This window comes from Panthera leo, chromosome C2 (genome assembly GCF_018350215.1).
Source record: "Panthera leo isolate Ple1 chromosome C2, P.leo_Ple1_pat1.1, whole genome shotgun sequence".
NCBI lineage: Eukaryota > Metazoa > Chordata > Mammalia > Carnivora > Felidae > Panthera > Panthera leo.
In genome coordinates this window covers 69,895,634-69,910,249 of record NC_056687.1, presented here as the reverse complement: position 1 = coordinate 69,910,249, position 14,616 = coordinate 69,895,634, and the positions used below count along the sequence as shown (strand labels likewise).

Genomic DNA, 14,616 nt, shown 5'->3' with positions numbered 1-14,616 from the left:
AAAACAAAACAGACTCATAAATACAGAATGTGAACTGTTTGTTGCAGAGAAGGGGATAGGGCTATGGGAAATACAGGTGAAGGGAATTAAGTGATACAAACTTCCAGTTAGAACATAAATAAGTCATGGGGGTGTAAAGTACAGCATAGAGAATATAATAAATGATATTTCATTAATTTTGTAAGGCAACAGTTGGTAACTACACTTACCATGGTAAGCTATTCATAATGTATTTAAATGTGGAATCAGTATGTTGTTTACCTGATACTAATCTTTCAACTTCAATTAGGAAGAAAATTATGTGTGGTGAAAGACACTAATTAGGCTTACTGTGATCATTTAACAATACATGCAAATATCCAATCATTATGTTGAACACCTGAAACTAATATAATGTACGTCAATTACACTTCAAAATCAATTAAGCTCTTTAACACTGGCCTTACTAATGTATTTTAATGTTTATTTACTTTGGGAGAGGGTGAGCAGGAAAGGGGCAGACAGAGGAAGGCAGAGGGAGATGGAGGGAGAGGCAGAGGGAGAAGCAGGGAGGGAGAGGGAGAGGCAGGGAGGGAGAGGGAGAGGCAGGGAGGGAGAGGGAGAGGGAGAGGCAGGGAGGGAGAGGGAGAGGCAGGGAGGGAGAGGGAGAGGCAGGGAGGGAGAGGGAGAGGCAGGGAGGGAGAGGGAGAGGCAGGGAGGGAGAGGGAGAGGCAGGGAGGGAGAGGGAGAGGCAGGGAGGGAGAGGGAGAGGCAGGGAGGGAGAGGGAGAGGCAGGGAGGGAGAGGGAGAGGCAGGGAGGGAGAGGGGGAGAGGGAGAGAGGGAGAGAGGGAGAGAGGGAGAGAGGGAGAGAGGGAGGGAGGGAGGGAGAGAGGGAGAGAGGGAGGGAGGGAGGGAGAGAGGGAGAGAGGGAGAGAGGGAGAGAGGGAGAGAGAATCCCAAGCAGGCTCCGCACTGTAAGTGCAGAGCCCAAGATAATGACCTGAGCAGATATCAAGAGTCAGATACTTAACCAACGGAGCCACCCAGGTGCCCCTAGTAATCGGACCAGTCTCCTCAGGCCAAGGCCAAGAAAAGCTAAAATAAGCAAATGGGACTACATCAAACTAAAAAGCTTTTGTGCAGTGAAGGAAATTATCAACAAAATGAAAAGGCAATCTACTTAGTGTGAGAAGATATTTGCAAATCATATATCCAATATGGGGTTAATGTCCAAAATATATAAAGAACTTACACAATATAAAAACATTTTTTAAAGAGGCACAAACTTGAAAAGACATTTTTCCAAAAACATACAGATGGCCAACAGGCACATGAAAACAGGGAAAGACAAATGAAAACTACAATGAAGTATCACCTCATACATGTCAGGTTGGCTGTTATCAAAAACACAAGAAATAACAAGTGTCCTTAAGGATATGGAGAAAAGGGAACCCTCATACACTGTTGGTGGGAATGCAAAATGGTACAGGCAGTATGGAAAACTGTATGGGGATTCTTAAAAAATTAAACATAGACGTATCATATGATCCAGCAATTCTGCTTTTAGGTAGTTATGTGAAGAAAACAAAAACTTCAATTCGAAGAGATACATGCACCCCTATGTTCACCGCAGCATTACTTACAATAGCCAAGATGTGGAAGCAGCCTTCGTGTCTATCAGTAGATAAATGGATAAAGATGTGGTGTATGTGTATACACACACATATATACACAATACACACATATACACAATGGAATATCGTTCAACCATAAAAAAAGAATGAAATCTTGCCATTTACAACAACATGGATGGACCTAGAGGGTATTTACTGTGCTAAGTTAAACAAGACAGAGAAAGAGCAATACCATATGATTTCATCTACATGTGGAATCTAAAAAACAAAATGAATACACAAAACAAACAGAATCACTGACACAGATAACAAACTAAGTAACTATCAGTTATTAGTTGGGAGGGTTTGGGGGGAGCCGGTGAAATACATGAAGGGGATTAAATGACAAAAACTTCCAGTTATAAATAAGTCATGGAGATGTAATGAACAGCATAGAGTTTATAGTCAATAATACTGAAGGAAAAAAAAAAAAACAAAACAGGAAGCTTACATACCAAAATGTTAAAAAAAGAAAAAGTTTCATAAGTACAGTGCCTACTGTGTGAAGTACTATAATATCCTTTGCCACATAAATCATCACATTTTAATGCGAGAATGCACACTCTCATCCACCTTATTTTTTAAAAAAAAGGAAAGCAAACAATCACTCACAAATTGCTTAGTGAACTAGATTAGGTCTTCAAAATTTTTTGCACCTATACTTCTAAAGATTTGAAAATTCCGTGAATATTTTTAAGTTGCAAAAGATATAATTTCTGGAGTACTAAAAAATTATGTTTTCCTAGAACTGTTATGTCACTCTTTTAAAAGTGAACACAATAGGATGCAAATGCTGTAGTGATTTGATACTGAACATCTCCTTTTTAAAAAATATGAAAATGCTGCAGTAAGAAAGGTGGAAAATTTTACATTTTTGGAACTCCTTTTCATTCCACTGTGCACAGAATTTTATTCTAATGTAATTAAGTTTATACTTGGAAAACTTTTAGTGATCATTCTATCATATTTCTCCACGACAAAAATGTATAGAAATTCAAATTTAAAACTGTAAATTAAAACAATTCCTATGACCATAAACCCCTTAAGTGTTGAAAACTGTTATGTATTATTACAATTACTACAAACATGAAATTAATTAAAACATAAAAATTTGCAAATTTTGATAGAAGCAGAAAAATGGATTATTTTGGAAATACTTCTCTCTTAGTGAGAGGAATGGTACCCCCTCATCTGTTTATGTATTTACTTACGCTAAGTATTACAACCAGGAAGTCAGAGTTCAGTGTAAATTCAATCGGGTTTTTGGGGGGTATAAATATTGAGACATACTGTTCGCATAACTAAGTAGATACGAAAGGAGTTCCATTACAGCCAGGTTTCTCAACGTTTTCAATTCCTGAGTTAACTACCAAAAATCACACATGCACACTAAGATCTAGTATCAAAAAGCAATTTTTAGTCATCAACTAACTGACTTGATAAAACCTAAGCCAAATTTTCATTAGAAGATTCCCTAGTCATTTACCTTCTCAGGACTGAGACAGATGTACCATAGTATGATTCTGGACGGTGAGAATAGACCAACCCACTTCAACTAGTGCTTCAATCCTTTGTATAATAAATAACCTCACAAAATAGGGTTCCCAAAGGATGAGAATAAACCCTTAGGCGGTGGAGGAAATATATGTGTCTTCTTGACTGAACTGCCGTGAGGACGGAAATGTTCTACATCTGCACTGTCCAATGGGACACTAGCCACATGTGACTATTTCAACTTTAAAATTCGTAATGTTCAGTATTCAGATGAGGCTAGTAGCAACTCTAACGGACAGGACAAACCCTTCTACTCAGTGTGGTCAGCAGCTTTGGCCGACAGCTTGTTAGAAAGACATAACCTCAGGCCCTGCCTTAGATCTACTGAATCAGATTACACAGTTTAACAAAATTCCCAGGTGATTCAAATATACTCAGAGATTGAGAAGCACTGTGCTAGAAACCTCTAATTTGTACAGTTTTTCCTTATATTGACCAAAAAAGTGCTTCCACGAAACGCCATCCTTTGGCCTTCATTCTCCCTCCTGGCCACAAAGTGCAAAATCAAATCCTCCTTTCTAAGCAACAGTCCTTCCAAATATTTAAGCCCTTCCAAAAATTCTTCCCCCACCCATCTTTTCCTCTATCCCCACATCTAGTTTTCTCAGGGCTACATATGGACAGTGCCCCAAATTGGGCTTCCTGACTCTCTTGCAAAGCACGTGTCAAAGCAAGCGTGTCAAGGAGCAGGCTGCATTCTACATCCTGATAAAATAAAGGAAACAATTTTTCCTGTTTGTGGGCCCTGCTTCTGGGCTCCCAGGGAAGCAAATCCTCACCGCATGGGCTCTATTTCTGCCCAAAGCACACCTTGTACATCTGCTTCATGAGGGGGGGAAAAAAAGCTTACAAACCTCCCTGGTTCCTAGGTTCCTATAAGATTAAAGTCATACAACCTTCTACATACTAAAAACCTAAGATTAAATCTGTAACTTTCTGAAATGCCTTTGGCCATGGTAATTCCTAACTCTTTGTGTAAAAAAGAAAAAATGTATAACCCTGCACCAAATGTTCCTTCCCTGGAGCTCTCTCTTTGTGAAGACTGTATACAGAGCGGCTAACTTGGGTCCGAATAAAACTCTTTTCCTTTAAAATTTAAGAAAGGTTTGCTCATTTTGCATCAACATTCCGCAAAAGCCTAACAGTGCCTGGTCTCTGGGCTTCTCAAATCGACTCCCCAAGCCGACAGTAAGTAGTGTCGGCTGCCTGTTCGGCTTTCTTGCTCTCATCCACAGTCCAACTCCTTCACCCTCTCCACCTCCAGGTCCCCATTCCGACCACCCAGCCCCGTTCTTCCCCTTTCCCCGGCTGGCACCTGACTGAGAAGACGTGGTCGAGACACGATGCCGCGCAGATCAATGTAAACGGGGGAAGAGAGCCCGCTCTTCAGTACGAAGTTCCCAAATTTAAAAGCCTGCACGTCGTACAAACCCGTTACCAACGACTCCAAATCCGCTTCTTGGGCTGCCATGGCCACGCGCTCCCGGTCCTATTCTAAACTCCAAAGCGCGCCAGGCCTGCGGCGCCCCGATACCGTCACCCGAGAAAGCCCCGCCTCTTCCTCCCTGACTTCCGGCGGTCACGGCGCATCTCTGCCAGTCTAAAAGTAGCGCGGGCTGTCTTGTGGTGGAAGCGAGGTGGATGCAGTGGCTTCTGCTTCTGCTGGCTGCCTCTGGATCGGGTCGCTGGAGTTCAAAGTTCCGAATACCTAGATTGACTCCCGAGTCATAAAGCCAAGGCTCTCTAGAGAGTTTGTGTAAATCCTGCCCACTTTGTAGCGCAATGGCCCCTTAATTAATCTACTTCCTGGCTGAGCCTGTCGTTAATCGCCAATGTTAGCCATGATTCCCGCCTCCCTCCCTCCGCGTACCTATCCCTGCCTCGACCCTGGTTTCTCCAAATAGACTGAAAGCTCTCGAAGACAGGGATACGTCTTAATTCTTGTTAACTTCATGGCATCTGGCACATGACAATGTCATAGCAATTCGTACATGGGACCATAAAGCTCTTAGGTAATTGTTTATTACCTCTTCTGTCGGAACTGTGTCCTGGAGGAGGACTTGTGTTAATTCCTGTTAGAATAGCTCAGCTGCTTGGCGCGTTGTAAGGGTACAGCAGATGTGGAAGGGAGGGAGGAGAAGAGAGGAGGATAAATTGCTCCGTATCAAGGTTATCCAGGAGGATAATCTTGCCAATCTGAAAATGCAAGCGTATTTGGTCCTTACAACTAAATCTCTGAATGTGGGGGAATTCCCATTATGTGTAGAAGGCAGTACTTTAAGGGAAATAACCCTTAAAACCATAGGGCTCATGATGGTTACTCATTAAAGTGATTCTGATTTCATTTCTATATTTCAATATTTCTAATGTCTGTATGTTCTCTGAAGAGATTGTGCTGACCATCCAGTATGAAGAACCCATGCTTTTGAGAGTTGTTTCTCATTTCAAATAAATACAGTAAAATTTTGATGAAAAGCCAAATGTTTATAACAGTTTTGTTCTTGTTGGCAAAGTAAGCTAATCAAAACACTTGATCTGTAATACTTTAGCTAGCCTCACTTAACCTTGGGTGGCTCACCCAGACCTGTTCATGTCTGTATCAGCTAATCCAGATTCTGAGAGCAGACCATGATTCAGCAGCACAAATTTCTGAGATCCAGCTCAGAAGGCCTGACAATTTTCTAAGAAAGTTGGCATTTGGAACACAAGGCTGAAGTTAACAACACACACCTGAGATTTACTTGACTTTTTTTTCTTTTTTCCTTTTTTTCTGGGGGGGGGGGGAGGTAGGGAAATGCCTTAGGATACTTCTCCAGGCTGCAAAATTGTTGCTTTCTTTCCAAAATGCTGGGCAAAAAGTGTTGTAATAATAATGTGATATTTTCATCTTGTCAAAGGCTTTCATATATTTGGGAAAGAGAAAAAAAATTACTCTTTCCTTTGAACAATGGTTTTAATTAGAAAGAAAAGAAAAAGACCACCAGAAATAATATCTTTAGTATAGTGTATTTATAGGAATGCATAACTTGTGAGATGTACATTTTGAAGTTTCATCCATGACTTATAACATTTACTGTAGTAATAACAAGACAGAAGGTCATCACTTTACAACATTACACGTGAGTGATTTTGACTTACAAATAAAATATTTACAACCTACCTTTACAAAACGACATTGTGTGCATACAAAATGAACTGCAGAAAATTTTAAAAATAATAAGACAACCAAAAACCCAGAAGATACACTTAAGGCAGACCAGCAAGACACTGAAATAATTAAGGCTGTGGAAGTCTTCTGCACCTTGAAAATATAGAGCTATTTATCAATACTGTGGAGTGGTTTTAAATCAATTGTTACAAGCCTGATGGAAGTATGTACTTATATGTATATGTGTAATGGTCCCTATGGGGAAACCTATCCACTTATGGATAAGGCCCTTGATCTCAAGGGCCAGAGAAGCCACCCCAAACTCTCAAAAGACTTGGTGGGGATGGGTCACTCAAAACCAAGAGGTACCTATGCAGTTTGCAAACCAACTATTAATAATTCAAATATAAAGATACTCCTGACCCCAGGTAAACAGATAACCTAAATGATGGCCCCATTATGTTTCAGGCTTTGTTCACTTGGCTCTGTGGACTTTAAAGGACAGCAAGTAATTCCCAAATGAGTAGACCCTAACTCCACCCATCAGCCCTAATGGTTTTGAATGGCTCTAAGTGGTTTTCCAGTAGAAAAACTGACTGACCTGGGCTGTCTTCAACTGGATAGATTTCTGCATATGAGCAATAACATATACATACATATTATACACTATATACATGTACAGATGTACATATATCCTTATATTCCAACAGTTTGCACTTTGCTCACTACTGTTTTCTGACTAGGATCTCATTCTGACGGGTATGTTTAGTGTTTTTCACAGTCTTCACATTGGTCCTAACTACTGGTTTTACTCACCTTCCCCATAGAGCAGGCTGGAGTTTGGCAGAAACAGAAGTAAAAGCACCAGGGTCAAAAAAATCAGACACAGAGATGACAGATATGGCTTAAGTTAGTAAGAGGAGATATATGTTTTGTTAACTTCATAACCACAGTCTCTGAGAGCATGGTAACAGTCCCCATAATACTCCACGATGTGGATTCATCTCTTGATAGAAGTCAGGCATTGATGGAACTCTTAATGCTAGCTATCCCTGGGCTAGCAAATTAGCTTGTTAAATTTTATTTGCACTGTTTTCCCACTACCCACCTTTTTCTCAGCTATCCTCACCCTCTGAAATAACAGGCATCTGAATAAACAATTAATCTCAATCATTTGAATAAAACTAAATCTGACCACATTTTAGAATCTCCCAACAAACAGGCTGACAAAACACAATAGCCTATGAGTATTTCAGGCTTTCACGAGTATTAATTTCAAGATTCCCAAAAATGACCCTTAAAGATGAAAATTTGTCTTAAGAGTAATTGATTTCTCCTCTCCTCCAACTTCTACACATATGAAAAATGCAGAAATGCCTTTCATAGAAGATACAGCCTATGATATTTCTGTGTTCTATTTCTATATAGATTTCTCACATGAATAATATTTCCTATCAAAATGTCTAGGGCTATGCACAAATTTCAGCTCTTTCCAATCCTCTAGAATTAATGAAACAACTGAGAGCCTTATAGTTTTTAGAAAATAAATATTAATACGGTAGCTTCCCTTTTCTTAGTGGAGTATGTTTGAACTTTATCTTTTCTAAACCTGCCCCAGGTTTAATTGTTAATTTCCAAATGACCCCTAGACTTTAAATAGTTAAGAACAATCATAATGCGAATAAATCCACTGGAAGCCCACAGACAGTGTTAGCCTAACCCAGACTCCACAGACATGCTACACAGGAGAAAAAGGAATAAAGCCCACGTTCCTCAAAACCAAACAGGGGAGTGGTGAGTTTGCACTTTTGCCCTACTGCAGAGACCCCTTATGTTTGCAATATTTCCTCCTCTATCAAATTTGTGAGACCAAGTTTTAGTTAATACACAGAAATGACCACCACCTAGTTTATAACGTATTTGCTCCCTCATGTTCTCACAAATCTAAATTTCCATGCTCTTTCACATAGGCAAGCAAACAGGAATGACTAACTCCTGGGCACTAAATCATGGAGACTATAAGAAAGCAAATATGCTACTCCAGAAACCCTTAAGTATCTTAAAAAAGAGAGAGAGAGAGAGAGAGAGAGAGAGAAATCCAAGGTTTCCCCTCTAAAATCCAACAGTTCTATTCATTTCTACACCTGTACATGTAATTTGCTTCTTACGGTGGATGCCAGTGAGATTCTGAAGAAATGAGTTGTGATATCAGACAATATTTTATTCTTACTTCTGTCCTCCCAGTGAGGAAAGTGGCTGTTTGGGTTCTTCTCTGTCAATGTTTCCCAAGCATATAGCTTGAGAAGAGAGAGCAGCAGCTGCTTTGGAGGGCACCCTAATCTGTGTCTGCCATCAGAAATACTGGAGAAAACAGTTTATTCACATAAGACCATCAGGTCTCCTAACCTTTTTCTGTAGACATGCTTTTTAAATGATTGAAATTACAGGCTAAGACCAAATAACATTTAGACAAAGAGCACCTGGTACTTCCAATTAAAATCAAATTACAGAATTTAATCTTACGAGTTTGCAAATGGTATCCTAAAACATGGATATTGAAAACCTGGAATGTTCAAAGTTACTATCAATAAAATTCTTAGCACTGGCAGTGTGTAGCACTTTAAAAAAATCAAAGTGTTTTTTTAGGCATCCCAACTATGCTATTTTCCCAACATTCCTATGAGATTAAAGTCCCTCCTCTCCACCCCCCCCCCCATCCCATTTCAACAATGGGGACATTTGGGACAGAAAAAAACAAAGACTTTCTGTAAGAAAGGACGAATCAGGAATAGCTGAGGTTGAAACTCAAGCATTCCTGGCCTCACCCTATATTCAGATGTTTTCATTTAAAAGATATTTTAACATAAAGAAAAAAAATGCTGCAGTATCAGTCAGTCTAAATACAATGAACTTCTTTATCTCCCCACCTCCCCTCTGAAAGGCACTACTATTTATAAAGGCTTTGTGAACAACAAAGCGGTGAAGCCAGCTTTTCCTCTGCTTCCTCTACTCACCCACGAGTGTTTATGGCTGTGAGAGTCCTGAAGGACACCTCCACATTACAATTTTTCTCTTAAAAATTTTCCCACATTCAGCTGTAAGTGGATATAAATCTATTTAATCTGAAACAAATGTAGAAGATGCAGTAAATCATGGTATCTTTAAAAAATTATTACGGGTTGTCCCTGATCTTTTCTTCTTTCTGCATCCCACCCTTACAAAACAAACCTCAAAACTCTATGCAATGAAAAACAACAAGCAAGAAACTTAGGACTTTCACCAACATTAATTTTTCCCATTTCAACTAGAAGCTCACTTTCACTAATTCCCAGTTAAGTTTTGATTTTAAGAACTGCGGTCGAAGTGGACCATTTTCTCTTCTTCCCCTCTCTACCAGAAAGTCATATCTGCTAAAACAGGTACAAGAAAGTGGTTACTAATCCTTTGTCCCTCACCATGGTTGCCCACAGCGCAACCTCAAGTACGTTTCCCAGCCCCACCTTCTGGGCTTCCTTGTTAAAGCCTTCCTTGTTATTCCCAACGCCCTGTGGAGAAATCTTGAACCAGGACTGCTCTCTTACTTGGGATAGCAGGGGAGTGAGCAGGGGCTTTGCAGACAGGGAACCTCTCTGTTAGTTTTCTTCCGTTATCAAACTATATAAAATACACACCCTTTCTCTTGGGGCCTCTATTAAATGAATTCTACTCTAATGATTGTACTTTGGCTCCAGTTAACAGAATCATCCTACTTTTCATTTCTATGTCCTGCTTGTCCTGTCTCCTCACTTCCCCAGCATGTGTACTTGCGGGGAGGGGAAATTTCACGCAACCCCACACCTGGGCTGTCCCAACTCTGATGTAAAAGCTGATATAAAACCTTTGGCTATAACATTCTGTCAGCTGCCTTCCCACAACATGATTTCATGAATGCTCTCCTGTGCCCTCTGTGCACCACTGTCCGAGGCCCAAATCTTCTCCAGCAGAAACTCAACCCATCTCTTACATGGTCATACAAACTCAAAAGGACTCGGCAGAGAGTTCTTTAGTTGCTGTGCACAGTGGATGAAACAGACCTTGCCAAGCCACATTTTATGGGTATTTGGAATCCTCAGCACCTGCCCTCCATCCCGTGAAGCCCTAGGGACCAGGCTTTCTTCTTTTAGGCTAGATCTCACAATGAAGACATGTTTACTAAAAGGTTTTTTAGTAAATATGTTTTAAATTTTAAAATATTATATCAGATACTATTTGTATATACATGTAGGTTTAAACGAAGACTAGAGAGGGTTGGTCAAGGGCAGGGTCTGAGGGAGGGCACCTCGGTGACCCAGGGCCGTTCGAAACTAGGAACCAAATAACAGTCGGAATCAGTTTCCACGTATTTGGTTAATCCTAAAAATACGAAATGCTATCTAGTCTTATTGCTTGTACATTCTACTAATTGATTAATCTATAATCTTGGATGGGATGAGGTGGAGGGTGGATGAGGAAGTTGGCTCTGAGACCAATGGAAAAGACAGATGAGTATTTTTAATTCTATATTTCCACTGTGGGAATAAGTGTTTTAATATATTAAAGTTCAGGCTTCATTTCCACCATTCTTTTTCATTTAGACAGATTTGTAATTCTATTTATCCTTCTTAAACTCTCTGCTTGCACTTTTGTGCAGCTCGATTTTAATTTTCTCAATCCTATCACAGGAGAGAAGCAATGCCATTAAACCTGATTGGAGGATAAACACTTGAGTTATATTTTTAAAATATTATTTGCATAATAGCAACTTTTAAAACACATCCTAGAAAACAAAGGGTGGGTCATGTACCAACACAAAAAACCCAAAATTGTTCCTCAAAAACAAAGAAAGAAAACAACCATGAAATGCCCAGGTTGAAGTTTGTTTTTTTTTTTTTCCCCCCACTAGCAGGGGAAAGGGCAGTTCAGAATCACTGTGTGTGGAGAATACATGCCAGAAAGCAGCATTGGCCTCAAAGTGCAATGAGTCCTTTTGGTCCAGGGAAATATCAGTGGCTGAGTGGTGACAGGTATTGCAATCACAGTTGAAACTCAATGCTCTGTTAGAGTGATATATCAGATTTTATTCCATGGCTTCAAAAAGGACTTGGGACCAGGCCTTTAAAAGGCCTATATGGCTGCCTCCTTTTGGTAAGCACCCCTTAGCTTCCAGAAGGGGTTAGAAATAAAGCAAGCCAACTTTCTGAGGACTGCCTTCTACAGCTGTAGAAGAAGTCAGAAAGTGTCGTTAACGTTGTTCTTAGGAACCGTAGGAAAGGTTTCTACTTGCCCTTCTGTATGAACCTGTTATATTCATTACCTAGTTCAGACCGAGTGTAGACATAAAAATAACCCCAAAACTCTTACTGTATTTGGACTTCTTTTCTGGCAGGCTTGCCTGCCAGATGAACTCTGAGCTGCCAGTGAATTTGGGGGTAGCATTTCATATACAGAACCTATGTTAATCAAATACTTGTGACTGAGAGAAAAATCTTCTCATTCGCGGACTGCAAAAGGGTAACATTGCTTTCTCTTAATGCACGGGTTCTGGTAAAAGATTTCTATACAAGATTTATAAAATGCTCTAAAAAACTTGTCATCTAATTGTGCTTAGTCAAAACAACGTAATGCTTCGGTAAATAAATTACTGTCTTAACTGGAGCACTCAAAGTTACTTATGATTGATTTCATATATACCTCTATATTATAAAACTCTGAAACCTGAATGGGATATATTTTACTGTATGTGTATATGTATCCTATTAAGAAACTATATCTAAGTAATCTAAACCAGAATAGTTGGCATACATGATGTCTCTGTTAAATAGAACTTTTTGCTTAAAATTTCAGCAGAGTTAGAAACCTTTTATACTCACTACAGTGAGCTTTGGGTTTGCCCGGTTAACCACTCATTTTGGAACACTCTATTAAAATTGTCTAACAGCTAATATCCTTGTCCTCCTTGGCCCTCTCTTTAATGCTTTGGGTGACTCTTTGCATCTTTACCTCTTCCAAACGACCTTCTGAAATGTCCCTGGATTTAGGGTAATTTTACGGCTGCCCAGACCCTGAATAACCACTGACGAGGTTTAAGAGGTACATCGCTCGATCCAGAGAACTGCATGGAGTGAACTAACAGAATTATTTACAGACATTCAGTCTTGCTTTGGTTCACACTGCACTTCCATGTGAAACCCCAAGGGCCAGGAGATGGCTATGTCCCTTGGTTTACTCGGTTGACGATGTAGCTCTTGACGTTGGGGATAGGCCGCACGTCGTTCTGATGCTTGCGGCGTTCTATGAAGCACGCCAGGCGGGAGGTGTCCAGGGGGATCTTGGAGTAGCTGCCATTGTGGGGCTGCAGCCAGGGATGCTGCAGGCAGGTGGCTGCCGTGGGCCTCCTCCGAAAGTCTTCCTGTAGGATCACATTGATGAAGTCTCTGGCGGCATTGCTCACACCACAGAAGTATTCGTGCGGGAAGCTGAAGTCCACCCTGCACACATTGATACATGTCTCCTCTTTACTCTCATCCAAGAAGGGGGACACCCCACTCAGCATGACATATGTCAGCACCCCGATGCTCCAGATATCTGTGCCCAGAGAGACGGGGATGCCTTGGATCACTTCTGGGGCAGCAAACTCGGGGTTCCCCAGCAGATGGTGGATGTGGAAGTGGCCCGAGATCTGGACGGCATCCTCCAGGTCGATGAGCTTCACTCGAGGTACTGGAATGCGAAGGTCGATGAGCAGGTTTTCCGGCTGAGGAGACCCAGGCGTGAGGGAGAAGAGAAGGCAAGTTCAGCTCTCTGACTTGTCTTGACTACCAGTACGACTCTGGTGGTTCAAACACGGTTCTGCTATTCTTTGAAAAAGCCTATAGAGCATGAGAAATTGCCCATGCAAAGCGCACAGGGGGCTCCAAACTAGACTAAATTCAGAGTTTGGGTGGCAGTTCAGAGAAGCTGTTTGACATTGAAAATCATGTCTTCTCAACCACCCCTTACTTCTGCACTGATTCAGAAAAAAAGAATGAATTATTCATTTTGGAAAACAGAGCCTTCTTTGGGAGCACCGTCAAAAAACTGACATTTACTGGCTTCCTTCTAAAATGTTAGATGAAGCGGTAAAAGCTTCCCTACCTTCTCTCACCCCGGATGTCACTGTGACTCTGGTGAGTGCTCATAATTCACGAGAAACACACTCAAATTGTGTGACAACCCAGTTTCTGTTTACTATTCCTAAGGATTCTAATCTAAGGAAATGAAATGAATTAGAATGTACATCTCTCAAGGGTAATGATGAACAAGCCATCTCCCTGCAAGGGTAGCTATTTCTTATTACCTTGATGTCCAAATGGGCCACCCTGCAGTTGTGAAGATACTGCAGAGCTTCTATGATGTCTCGGATATAGAAAGCTACTTTCTCTTCCATCAGCTCATCGTGATGCATAAGGTAGTCTAAGAGCCGGCCATCATCCATCCTGGAAGCAGGGAGGAAGGAAAAGGCAGAGGAGATACGTTTGGAAAGAAATGGAAAAGTAACACAATACAAATCCGCAAGAGCTCTAAAATCTCTCCTATCCCCCTTAGAAATGAAGATCTATTTGCCACACGTGCATATTTTAGTTAGAGCCCAAAGTTACTCTAAGGCTCAGAACTAAAATTAATTAATTAAAAAAATTATAGATGTGATGTGCCCCACGGAAGAAATCTGTGTAACCTTAAGACACATTTTATGTTGCTAAAAATCGCTCACGAGGAAAAAGGTCTGACACTCTTAAGAGATTAGATTGCAAAAGAAAGTCTTGAGAAAGAAAGAGAGAGTTGCTTTCCCTCAATATTCCAATTAACTGGAACCTGGTGGCTGCAGGCCGCTCCGAATATGTTTTGCAAATTGCTTTTATTTGTCCATGTTTCATTGGGGAAAATGGAAAGTGAACAAAGTTTGTCCTTGGCATTCTTGACCCCTTTTTGGATCCTTTGCCTTTGGAGCAAGTTTCCAATCTTAAAAACTGTTGACTAAGGACATGGTGGGGGGCGCCAGTCTGATCCAGATTTGAATCCTGATTCTGCCACCTACAGGCTGGGGGCTTGGGACCAGACATTTAAACTCCGTGTTTGAGTTTCTTCATCTTTCAAGTGGGAATGACAACAACAGCAATAACACCTACTTCATTATGAGCGTTGTGCAAGAATCAGGTGAGGCAATGTGGCATTTAAACATAATTAGTAGAAATAGTAAATGCTCA

The 14,616-nt window shown here is 40.7% G+C and overlaps 2 protein-coding genes across 9 annotated transcripts in view; both read right to left on the bottom strand.

The window, feature by feature from the left end:
- The window catches only part of UMPS (uridine monophosphate synthetase), a 32,850-nt gene extending 28,098 nt beyond the window's left edge, over nucleotides 1–4,752 (bottom strand). For both annotated transcript variants that reach the window (XR_006207361.1, XM_042956010.1), the window contains exon 1: nucleotides 4,523–4,752. Coding sequence is in view for 1 of the 2 variants with exons in the window: in XM_042956010.1 (XP_042811944.1) it covers nucleotides 4,523–4,678 (156 nt within the window). In the remaining variant the exon portion in view is untranslated. The remainder of the gene's footprint in view (nucleotides 1–4,522) is intronic.
- Nucleotides 4,753–11,315: 6,563 nt separating this feature from the next.
- KALRN (kalirin RhoGEF kinase) overlaps nucleotides 11,316–14,616 on the bottom strand; it is a 598,446-nt gene continuing 595,145 nt past the window's right edge. For 5 of the 7 annotated variants that reach the window (XM_042954425.1, XM_042954412.1, XM_042954414.1 and 2 more), the window contains 2 exons: nucleotides 13,710–13,848; nucleotides 11,316–13,127 (listed from right to left, as the gene is read on the bottom strand). In XM_042954425.1, the coding sequence (XP_042810359.1) occupies nucleotides 12,582–13,127; nucleotides 13,710–13,848 (685 nt within the window). In that variant the 3' untranslated portion in view covers nucleotides 11,316–12,581. The remainder of the gene's footprint in view (nucleotides 13,128–13,709; nucleotides 13,849–14,616) is intronic. The other 2 variants (XM_042954418.1, XM_042954419.1) reach the window with 1 other exon arrangement.